General features: G+C 41.3%; 1 protein-coding gene across 1 annotated transcript in view; it reads left to right on the top strand.

Moving 5' to 3' along the window:
• Window positions 1-10,586, top strand: part of EMCN (endomucin) — a 44,229-nt gene extending 33,643 nt beyond the window's left edge. The window contains exons 11-12 of the mRNA XM_042870499.1: window positions 7,651-7,724; window positions 8,888-10,586. Coding sequence (XP_042726433.1) covers window positions 7,651-7,724; window positions 8,888-8,893 — 80 coding nt within the window. The 3' untranslated portion in view covers window positions 8,894-10,586. The remainder of the gene's footprint in view (window positions 1-7,650; window positions 7,725-8,887) is intronic.
• The last annotated feature ends 1,991 nt before the right edge of the window (window positions 10,587-12,577 follow it).

Below are 12,577 nucleotides of genomic sequence, written 5' to 3'. Positions count from 1 at the left end.
AGTAACTTCAGCAGCAGTCATCGTGTTTTGCAGAGTGTAAATGAGGCAGGACCCAGGCACACTGTTCTTCACAAGATAAGGTCTGATGCTGTGATCAGCTGCTGACTTAGCAAGTGTCTGAATTTCTTCCATCCAGAGGATGCTCGATTTTCTTCTTTACTGAAGTGTGATGTATGCATGTTATAATTGGAAGGTATGACTCATAGCCACTTGCAAGACAAGATTCTTGCCCTCTTCTCATTAATACAATTCATGTTTAAAACAGCTACCACCTTCTCTTGAATTCTAACAGCTTTACAGGTTTCGAAATTAAACATGCTTTCACTGAAATTGAAGTCCTGCTTTTCCCCAGCTTTGGAGAAACGCTCAACTTCTAAAATTAAAAACACTCAGAAGGAGAGGCCTGTTTCCTTCCAGAAATATTTCTCACTCACACAGATATTTTCAAATATGTTGGGGTGCCTGCCTGCATGAATAAGACTTACTTGTTTTGTTAAAATCTCAGGGTTAAGGCAAACACTTCTTGTACAGGCTCAACAAAGCATGGAAATGCCTGACTCATCTGGTCTCTCTTACAACTTTTGTAACAATCACTTCTCTACATGTTTGTTTTCATTTCTAGATGTGTAAAAGCCAGGTCAACTGAAGGGAGAATTCAACTGTTCAGTAAGCATGTTATAGCAGCCCCAGATTGCATGTGCAAACCAAATTAGAAAACGTCTTGACTAATAGGAGAAATCTCCTAGAAAAAGCCCCAGGCTTATAGTCAGACCCTTAGCATCTTCCTGCTGTCAATAGGCTGCCCGGTCACCTGAACCTGAGCATGCATATAACAAAGTTCTGCTTTCACATATATTCAAATGAGGTTTTATTTTAATCTATACTTTTTAATTTTTACTTCTGTTCAGAAGATTTTGTGACTGTGCAATTGTTACAAAAATGTTTAGAAAAATCTTATATGCAAAACGTGTAAGTATATAACCAGCAACTCCTCTCAGACAGGTAACCTAGAAAAACCCTGTGTTGGTGATGTGCATGGCATGTCCTGATCAAAGCTTGTAGTGAGTTCAGTCTTGTCTTGTTTTATACATCTAAACAACTGAGCCACTTGCACACCTAAAAGCCGGTCATTTAAAAGAGACATATATCCAAAAGGCGATTTATCCTATCTGTCTTGGACATGTGTCTTGATCTGGACTTAGCTTATCTTCAGAGGTCCACTGACTACTGAAGAATCCTATCTTAGGAATCTGTCAGAACCTAATTTTCTTTTTTTCATACATTAAAAGGAAAAGAAGGGCTCCTTTTTCAGAGGTGTAGGTGAATTAAATTTAATCAAAAATATTATTTCAAATACCTACAATTAATGTGAAAGAAAACAGAAAAAGAATAGAGTTAAATTAAGATTGGACCAAAGTAATGCATTTTAATGGAGCAATATCATTAGGGGCAAAAGTGAGCTTTACCACTCTTATTTTTAAAAACTCTTGTTAGAAGGCTGACTTCCTGATGGCTATGAGCTCTAAGGCACCACTTATTAAGAAGCAATCTAAAGCAAAAAAACAAGGAGACAAAATGAAACACTTTGATTTTTCATGCATATTTGGCAGTAAACTGCTGCACTTGATGCAAGATAAGTGACTGTACATGCAACTTATGTGAAAACTCAGCTTGGATATAAATGCTTAGGATGCTGCATTGTTTTGAAAGTTTTTCACTGATGTGCAAGCACAGGACTTACTACAGTCATTCTTAGTTGAGTGTATAGGCAAACTTAGGTCAGCTTTTCAAAGGGAAACTAAATGATCTTACACAATATAGAACTCCAAAAAAATCTACCTGCGAAAGTATTTATTGTTTGGGAATTCAGTATAGCCCTAAGACCTGCAAGTGGTAGAAATACTGCTATGAATATAAGATTAAGGATTTTATGTGATGACTAAGAGCTCAAAACCATCATACGTGGTGTTAGTGATAAAATGCCTATTGTGAAAGCATTTCTTGCTTTCACTGTGATTGTTTTTGCATATTTCACTGAAAACCAGCATAGATATTGATCACAAAAAATGCTGGGGGACAGCAGTTCCTTAGTAACAGAAAGGCTGAGGAGTGGAAATTGGAGTAAGGCTACTCCATGTATATGAATGATGTGTGATTGAAATATTGAAATCTGAGTAATGATTTGACAGATTTCTTTTCTGGCCTTTGCTTGGAGTATCCATTCTAGAATGTATTAAGGGCAGTTCACAAGTTCATTCTTCAGTATCTGGTCTCACAGGAATGTGGCAGGTGACAATATCTTGAAGTTGTTAGGAGTAGTCCTGTTGCCTAAGCATAATGTGATCCATGAGGGCAATTTCTAATCCATGTGTGCCTGTTTACGATAGCAGGGTAGGACATGCCTTTCTTGCTTTTCAGAGGTGTTGTCTGTTCTGCACTGAATGTTCTGGAAGGATATTAAAAGTGTGCCAAAGCTGATGTGGCTTATATTTTGGTGTACTGTACTTAGAAGCATTAAGGTTTCCCAAGACACCAACTGTGGATACAAATGAAAATTCAAGAATTGCTAATAAGCGAAGCTGAGAAAATATTCCAGGAAACTATGAATACTTGAGAAGAGGCCTGGCCTGTCACATGCAAAAGACCTTTAGCTTATTGTCACTCTGGAGAAGGCAATCAATCATTCTGCAGAGGTGTACTCTGATGGAAATGCAGTGTGAAATAGAATGAACTGAGGATGTAGGTCGACTAGCATTCCCATGTGATCAGCACCTCTTCCAAAAGCTATTGCTTTCTAACCTGCCATTGCAGAAGATGGTGGCTGAGCGCTGAAATCATCACAGAACAAATTAAAAAGCCCTCTTCTTGTTCAGCACAAGAAATTGCTTTGGCCATGGAAATGCACATGAAGTTCAGCATGTGATGAGACATCCCCCTGTGTTGTTAGGGTTTGGACCTGGAAAATCCTGTGGTCTTCTGAGATGATGAGGCTGAATGATGGCATCTTCATCACTGTTTTCCATAAATCTCCAAATGCTGAGAATATTTAATTATGCTGTCTCATACATCAAAAAATTCATTTGACTGTAATATAATGGGACAAATCTGGAGCTGTTGCAGATAATATTCCTCTTCGGTTTCTCTTACACTGAGCACATCCAAGCATGGACCACGGCTTTTAAGGAGGTAAGGACTTTTTGTTTTCGCCTCATTAGGGGCTCAATCCAGGCAAGCTTGCTTCTGTCAGATGGAGTTGGGCTGTGTAAAACATGACCCCACCATGGGGTTTCTTCACATCTGCACGTAGTTTCATGTCTCTCTCATTTTGTCCAGGTGCACACATCCACGTCTCTGTCACTGAAGCTTCCCTTGCAACCTCCTTTCCCTTACTAGATAAGCAGAGCAGATCAGCAGAGAGCAGCCTGCCAATATGCTGCATGCTTGTGAGTGGTAAGAGCTGACATTCCTTCCAATTTGGGGATATTATTTTGTTTATTTATTTTACCTTTTGTGAGTCGTATTCTGTGTCCTATTTTTTTTTCCTGGCAGGTAGAAAACCTAGAAGCTGCTTCATAGAAAAACTGTCCTCCACCATCAAAGAGTTAGAGCAAGTACCTGCTTCCCTTTCCTTCTTTCTTATTTTCTCATACTTGACGTTTTTAACTTTGTATTGTATAATCACCTGAAGTTGTAGTGTCTTTCATTATAGAAACAGAAGAATAAACTTTCCCAGCTTTTTACTTCTCATGGCTTGATTCAGTGTATGTTTACTCGCACCACAAAGCTCTGGTTGCACACATTCCAGTTGTGAATCTGGGACAAAACTACAGTAAAAATATTAAATATCATGAAATCCAGCTCTGGTTGCACTTCTAACACAGTTTCTGAGCTATGCAATTTGCAAGGTTTTTCCAAGCAGTCTTACAATGAGAGGCTGCTGAGGATGTGTTGATGTTTGTGTCTGTGGAGCATTTGCTAGCCTTCCACGCTGCTTTCTGTGATGTTCTTCAGTCCTGCTGAGGGAGTTTGCAGGTGATGCTGGGGGTCATGGGTGCAGCTGAGCACTGGGTCCCATTCAGCACTGCCCTCCTGTTTCACTGGTTGTATCTCTGCATGGTCAAGACAAACATTTTTGTTACTGCATCTACAGCAGTAGTTTCATATTTTATGAAAAAGTCTCTTCAATTGTCTTTTCTTCAGAATGCTTTCCTTAATTCTTTGCTTTCAAAGAGATTGCAACTATGAGAGATTGCTCAGCAGCAGATATTATAGTGAAATAGCAGTGCAAGTTCTTTCTTTCTTAGACACAGTGTAATCTGAGATGCAGTAGAATTTATTTTTTACGTCAGTCTGTTTTTTATACCCTTTTTTTCTTACAGCCTTCCCACAAAAGTCAGAGTTGGCTTTGCCTAGGTCAAAGTCTTTGTATACTCATGACAATATGACCTGTTAACTCTATTCATCACCCTGTTCTACAGTGTATGTATATTCTAAATAATGTATTCAGATTCAGAATGAATAAAGAAAAATAAACATAAAAATAGAGGGATTAGTATAGCAGCCTTCTGCAAAGGTGAAACAAAGAAACAAAGAAATGTTTGTTTCAGAGTTTCAAAATGGATCTTATATACTCCGTATTTTCATCTGACTATATGCTCACTAATTAATCACATATACTAGTATCAGGATGCAACATAGTCAGAAATGACTATGCTTGTTAGAGTAAAAAAAAAAAAACACCAAATACTGCACAAGTGAAATTCTAATCCATCAGAAAGCCTTGCATTTTCATTGGAGTTCTTTTACTTTCCTGGTTAAATCTTGAGCTTCACAGAGGCCTCAGTATCCACTTGCTGTCTACTTCCCACGCACTCAGAACAAATACACTGAAGAGTCAAAAGCTACAAAGACCAAAACAATCCCTAGTCACTCTTTCCCATCCTCCTTCTGTTGAAGAGAGACTTCTTAGAGTAGGACATGTGCAGAGTGCATCCTATTGTGCCCAGTGCTGAACATGGAATCTTCCTTTGGGAATCTATGCTGGGTCTCTCCAGGGGAAGTATCCTGCAGATGCTGTCATGGGAGGCTGTATACGCAATCCCCATTTTTGACAACAGCTGGCACAAGATATCTGGGAAAGATGAGAAACAGTGCAGAGGCACATGGATGCATTCTCTGTTTCATCCCTGTAGCACTTCTAAACCAGAGGTTGTATGTCTAATAGTACGCGGTGGTTTTTACTTCCATTACTTTGTTCCTATCCCCTTTGGCATCTACAGTGTTCTGTGGCAATAAGTTAGACAGTTTAACTGCAGTTCTGTCTGTTGTATTACACTAATGTGCACAGTGCCTATGTCTTTGTGTTTACAATCTAGTTTCAGACAGAAATCAACAAGCAGATGCAACACTGGAGGATGAGAGAGAAAGTAAAAGGTTTGATAGAATGATTCACTGATTACCTGCCCACAAAGACTTACATGTTGGTATCAGTCTAATTTCATTTTCCAAATGTTCTGTCAGAGGCCTCTTTCTCAACCTGTGCATCATGTCTTTCAGTTTTTGTAGAAGCGCGGGATATATTTGAGGTTGGCTTCTCCCTGCCCTCTGCCAACCTCTCTGAGCTCACAGCTCCTCCTCCAGCAGGAGAAGCCCCACAGTCAAGGCAGGACTGCAGGTAACGTGGGTCGCATTGCAGTCATAGCTTCCCAGCCAGCACTGCTTGGTCACTGTACAGGCCAATCTCTGCAGGGTCCCTTCATCTCCCAGTTACTTGTTGTCTTAGCAGAACAGACAAATATGCAGTGGTCTTTCAACCCCTAATCATGATATCATAGAGTGGTTTGGCTTGGAAGGGACTCTGTAGACCACCTAAGAGTTCCAACCCATCTTCTGTGGGCAGGGACATCTCCCACATAGACCAGGGCCCCATCCAGCCTGGTCCTGAATACCTCCAGCTTCTTTTGTCAACATATTCTTCCAGTACCTTACCACAATACATATAAAATTGAATCAAGTGACACTAGATACAAGATGCTGTATAGCAATACTGGGAGAAGCTGGTGGTTCAAGTCTCTCTTGATGCTTTCCATCTAGTTTGCAGTGCTAGAGTTCGTGTGTCACCCTTCACTAGATGCATAACCCAAAATTAATCTAATTTTCCACTGTTTCTGGTGTCTGATGATTTTTGTACATCCCTTCTCTCTCATCACAGCCTTCAAAACATGCAAGTAATCTAGCTACACTGGTTGAGAGTTGCCATCCTGTTACATATTTTCTCCTTTGGCCACACAGTTCAGTGACCTGATCAAATTATTCCTTTGATCAGCTTAAATATCATCTGTTCTAGGAAAATACTGAACAAAATGCTTGGTTTTCATTTCCTTCATGGGAAACAAGGTCTAATCCATTGTCTTTTTTGAGTGATGGTTTTGATGGCAAGTTAGGTTTTCAGCAGTCATGGAATTTATTTCTGTCACTTACAGCTATTTTGAGATCAATAAAAACGTCTTCCCACTTGCAACTAACCTGAATGTTGTTCTTAATTTGCTCCTTGTGATGTAGCTGGATATTTAGCACAGCATTAGAGCACTGAGCCATTAAACTCCAAAACTGTCCTAGATGCCTCTCCGTGTGGTCTCAAGGCATACTGCAGTCACATACCTAAAACTGTTTGTTATCCATGTTACTCCTGACCAGGGAACGTCTATGTGATTATTTCCTCCTCAGTGTATCATCATTTTGCCTTCATCACCTGGTGGTTTATTGGCACTAATTATTGTAGATACCATAATGCAGATACCTTCAGACACATTTGCAGTCCCAGAGCCTCCCATCAGACAGTCACTGAGAGTACGGAGAGATGCTGACCACAGCAATAGTTGATGGCAGCTCACTCTGCCCTTGAGCTTATGTGTTTAGCACCAGAAAACCCAGACAGACTCTGCAGCAGCATGGGACTAACTCATTTTGTGCTCTGATCCAAAGCCTATTGACATCAGCGGGGATACATATCTGGGGAGATGTCCTTAGACACATTGCTTTCCCTCTGTGCAAAGTATGTGCCTTCCATGAAAGTCTGCCTCAAAGCCCAGCAGAGAAACCACCTGAGAATGCAACCAATAGCCCATTATTGATATCTATTACAACTAGTGACTATTATCTTCCCCATGGTAAAATATATCAATCTTGTTGAAATGTTTCTTTTTTCTTTCTACCAGAAACTTATACTTTCTCTTAAAATTTCATATGAATTGTTGAAGTAGTTGCTGAAGGCTTTTTTAATTGAAATTTAATACCATCAGAACTTCTGAAGCACTAACTTAGCAGCATTTTATAATGTGTTTTGAAATAATTTTATCCAAAATTGAACACTTGGGAAGTGAGCACATTCAAGCACATTATTGTTGAAAAATATTCAGTGCTTCTCAGTGAAGTTTATTGTGGTAATAACACTCCACTGAGACCAAATTGTAGGGAGAATACACTCTATGACACCCAGGGAGCAGTGAGGATCTACTATGTGACAATTTTTGCTGCTCCCAACAAGGAGACAGGATAGTGTATGCAGAGGCCAGTGATGCGCTGCTGCTGGACTCATTAGTCCTCTCCCTGAATGTTTAACTGATGCAAAACATATTTTCTGTTATTTAGGAGAGAATTCATCTCAGGGGAAGAATAAAGCTCGACAGTGTGATGATTCCTCTTCAAACTTCAGCAATAAATATGTAAGTTTCTTACTTTTGTCTCAAGTTCTGTAATGTTAGTACCTGTCTGGATAACACTTGTTGATCTTGATATTGTGCTATATAACTAAACAGGGTTAAAAATACAAAACAAGGTGAGCAATGACTTAAACAAAACTCAGCTTGCAGAGTCCATCCAGAACAAGAGTCCTGGGCAAACCAAGGCTGCAGAAGTCCATGGCAGCTGAAGAAGCTGCCATCACACAGAGGTTGACCTTTATGGACTTAGCATGTGGCTTTAGCTGCTCATTTCCTGGTTGTAATTTCCTAGTAAAATTCCTAGTAAATGAACTTACAAAAAGAAGTAGATTTTTTCAGGCAGTTGCCCACAGGAAAGGAACTTACACATTCAGCACATTTGGTTTCATGACAAGGCTATAGCTGTTCCACACTGTGCAGAAGCAAGTACTCTTACTGACACAGTTGATTGCCTTAAACTTCTTGACTGCCAACATGCAGAACTGGCAAGTGTTGAACAAAGTTCTTACGCATACAAGGGCAAGGATCGTTAAAGCACCTATAAAATTTGCTGTTTAAGATATGGGTGCTACATTTTCCTCCATCCGTGAAGCTTTCCCAAGCACCACAATCTGTCTGTTTCCCATGAAGGGAAAGAAAAAGGGAAGGTTGTCCTGAGAAAATAGATGTCAGAGCATATCATGGCAGGGAGTGGGCAGAGGCAACTGTGTTGTGTCCAGACAAAGCCCAGCCTCGCACCATCATTGCAGGACAGAGTCCCCTAAACATGTGCTATCATCCTCCACTGAGACAGATCTGGTTGACCAGAAACACAAAGAGACATCTTTGAATTTTTCAGCTTGTTCTCATGTCCCTAGGGAATGCCCAAACTGAGCTTTCCTGATGCAAACTCAAGGATAAAATAAGTGAAATCTGTCCCTTGAATTAGAACATCAGAATGTAATGTCGCTACATTTCTAAAATCCCAGAGCTGACTCTGTTGGATGCAGGACAATCTCCTGGTTCATAGAATCACAGAATCATAGAATGGCCTGGGTTGAAAAGGACTTAGTCCCTGTTATCTGCTACATGTGGGATTTACTTTGTGTTGCTCACTTCCACTTACTATTACATTCCTGAGCCGTCTTACCTGGAACAATAATCTTGAGATACAATTGTTATTTCAGATGTGAAGCAGCCTGGTTTAAGACAACGTGCAGGAACATCCCACCAAGGTTGCAGTGCCACAGGAACTGTGGAGCAGCTGAAGCTTTTTGCCAGGCAGGACACTTGTGCTAATGGCTAGCCCTCGACTCCTAAGCCTCAAGTGCCTCCTGTCCTTTCTGGAACGACGTGCTTTTTTTGATGGCTTAATAACTGGTATATCATATGTATTTATTATGTTCTCATATAGTAGAAGCAGAAAAACTCTCCAGAAGGTTGAAGAGCGTGTTTGCATAGTCATTATTACAAGAATCTTATGCACATACAGGAAGGAATATGATAGCATACTTTGTTGAACTTATGGTATTTAGGGTTCTTTTAATTGTATGTAGCAAAATACAAACACGGCCTGACCCTTGAAGCATTACTGGGCCAACTGCCACAATGGAAGTTAATTCAGTGATTTCCTGGAGACTCCCCACTGAAGCACATGCTTAACTTGTCATAAATGTTTACAGGATGGGATGCCTGGGTGAAATACTGAAGTGCATGCTTTATTTCTGTGAAGGGGGGGAATATGCTTTGCACTGATGTTTGCATTTTTGTTTTTTGAAGTTCTATAAATTGCTGAATATGGTCCTTGTGATGTAGCAGGCAAGACAGTTAATTTTCTCCTATTCCTTGGCTAGCCGCTGCATTATACATGCTGTGAATGACTCCTCTGTGAGCTGAGGTGCGCGGTAGGGATCAGCAGGAAAAGCAATTGTGCAGCTGAACCCTGTATTTGGAGTAATGCATGAGATTTCTGTTGACTTCTGAATAACTCTGGAAGTTTAAGGAGTGTTTCAAGTGATGATTACAGACTTAATCTGTACAGAGCTGATGCTGCAAAAATATCAAGTAGTGCTTCTACCTGCATGTATCCTACTCTGCTAGAACTGTAAATGTTCAAAAATTATAGTAATGTGAGTATCTGCTCAGCCTCAGTCCACTGGCTCTGGCAGTGTGCTGAGAAACTCCATCATTGTATTTGGGAAAGGAAAGGAAAGGAGACAGTTGGTGGTGTAAGTGTGGGGCTGAGAGCCAGGCCAGCAATTTGAATTGTGATACCATTGATACAATGCTTTTGAGGAAACTTCTCTCTCCAATTTCCCTGTGTGAGTTGAGAAAACTTAACTAGCAGTATGGCAAAAGATTAAATGGATTTGTTAGTTCATATTTAAGACAAAGTGTTCATTTCCCTAATTTTAACTGTTGCTCTTATTTCATTGGTGATGGATCTAATCCTCTGTCTTAGCAGCACCAAGAGAAATTTTGATGAAGTTTTGTAGAAGTTGAGAAATGAACAAGGGTGCTCCATGCTGCAGCTGAACTTCTATGGTCTGTTTGGGTGCTCCTAAGTCATTTGGGTTGCTCCAGAACAGAGGAATTTTGTACCTGCTTTAGAAAGGTCAGGTTGCCTAAAATATACCAAATAGCATCTGCACCTACTCAGATTCCTGATTGCTGAAGTTTCCAATGAAAAAAGAAAGCAATCATTGTGCATTTTCATGTTGATTTTAAAATATTTTTGTAGCATGTTGCATCCTACTGACAGGACAGTAGAAAAGACCAGAGAAACATTACAAAAAATACATGCATGTGTAAAATTTGTTCATTACCTCCATGATGTGTCAAGAAGAGAAAACAACTTCCTATTAAAAGTTATTATGTTTATTAAAAGGCTCTACTTTTTCTCTTTGCAGAAATGCAGTTCATTACCTGTGCCAGAGATGGCCACTGCACTGCACTGCTGTGGCACAGGGTGAGCTGAGCACATTGCTATGAGCCCAGGCATCAGGTGCTCCAGGCATGGCAGGCAGGGGAGAACCAGGTCCTGCAGACGTGCCGAGGAGTGCAGAAAACTACTCCTTCTTGCAGATGGTGAGGGGAGAGAAAAGGGCTTGCTGCAAATCATTAGCTGTAGTACTTGTCCAAAACACATCCTCGACAGTTTCTGAGCACTAGCATAGCCAAAAACATGTGCAGGGGCATGTAGTACCCTTGTGAAACATCAGCAGAGCTGTCTGTTTCATCATGGATTATTCCAGTGGGAACATAGGAGCAGTGGGAATAGTTTGAAGGCAGAATCCCAGCCTTCCTGCTCCCAGCCTCATCACTATCCACTCTGGTCTGTGAGCTCCAGCAGGCATTAGGTACTCTAAAAATTCCACATGCAGCTCATTTTGGCACATTGGGCAGATGTCCACAATATGTGCTGGCCAACAGCTGGCCATTCTGCTCACTGTTCCACTTACTGCACTGTGGGACTTGACACACCATGTCTGTGGACATAGCGAAGCGCAGGCTGCTATGGCATGACTCAGAAAGGTACTCGAAAAAGTGCTCTCAGGACCTCTCCAGCACCATCAGTTATGGTTCCTCAATTTCTTCAAATTAGGACTATATCTGATAAAATAAGTGAGCTTAAAGATCACTCTGTCAATTCTCAATTGAGTCAGATTTTTTTCCATTTACGGCCAAGGGCAACCCATAAAGCACAGACTTTAATTAACCCCAATGAATGCAGCAGATATGAAACACCAGCACTCTTGAAATATGGCTGAAAGGTTTTCTGAGTTCCCCCACACCCATCCTGCAAGCTCACTAGCCCCAAGAAGAGCAGAACAGTGCCAAGAAGCACTTCAGGACAAGAAGCCACAAATAGAGGGTAAACCCCATTTCTTTCAGCAGCAAAAGTTCACCCAGAGTCAAGGTCAAGATCTCAGGCTGGCTGAGGGCAAAAATAAACGCATGGCTGGCAAAGCCCTCCTCACTACTGCGGGCATCAGGGCAGACACCCACTGCTGGGACCTCATCAGAGCACTATCAGAGCAGCACCAGGCAGTGCAGTGACAACTCAGAAACATCCTCCCCCAGTAATTACATAAAACCAGGAAGGAGGACAGGAATACTGATGATTTTCATCTTCCATTCCACAGCACTTTCAGTTCCCCCAGGTGTGGTGCTTTCCGGTAGAAGAAAAGCTGTGTTCTTTTGCCCTTTATTACTATTTTCTACTTTCAGATTTCCTCATGAACCAGCAGGACACCTCCCTGCCTGGAGTCGTTGTTCTTCTCCCCAAAGTGGCTCATTCTGTTCTTCTCCTCTTCACTTTCCATCTGCATGCTCCATTGGCAGCATTAAGCCTTCACCACCTCTGCTGCCCCAGGGCTGCTGTTTGGATGATGTTAAACAACTAAAACACAACATGATTACAGGCAGCACAGCACAGCAGAGAACAAACCAGCAAAAAATCCAACCATGCATAATGCCATGGATCCCTTGCAACTGTCCATCTCCAGCTCTAGGAGATAATTCAGCTTTTCTAAGGAGCAATAATGAGCCTTCTGCATGTGCCTCAGTTCCCAGCAATGCCAAGGCACATTTCCTCATACATGGACACACAGATGGGCTGGATTGTCCTCATGGTTCCACGAGACTGCCAGCTTTGCACTTCAGGCCTCTTATCACTGCTCTACGTCCAGGTTGTTCTTCTAAGAACTTCATTCATGTGAGTGCACTGTCTGGCTGCAGCTGCTGAAGCAAGGGAAGAAGGTGAGTGGGAGCGTGCCAAGTACAGTCAGTTGGGGGATGATGGGGGACAGAGCTGAGCTCCACTGCCCCACTCCAGACACTCAACACTCTGTGCCTGTCCTTTAGAAGCCACCATG

The sequence above is a fragment of the Lagopus leucura genome, unplaced genomic scaffold, assembly GCF_019238085.1.
Source record: "Lagopus leucura isolate 7727_CA_CO unplaced genomic scaffold, USGS_WTPT01 Super-Scaffold_100004, whole genome shotgun sequence".
Classification (NCBI taxonomy): Eukaryota; Metazoa; Chordata; class Aves; order Galliformes; family Phasianidae; genus Lagopus; species Lagopus leucura.
This window is presented reverse-complemented; position numbering and strand designations above follow the sequence as displayed.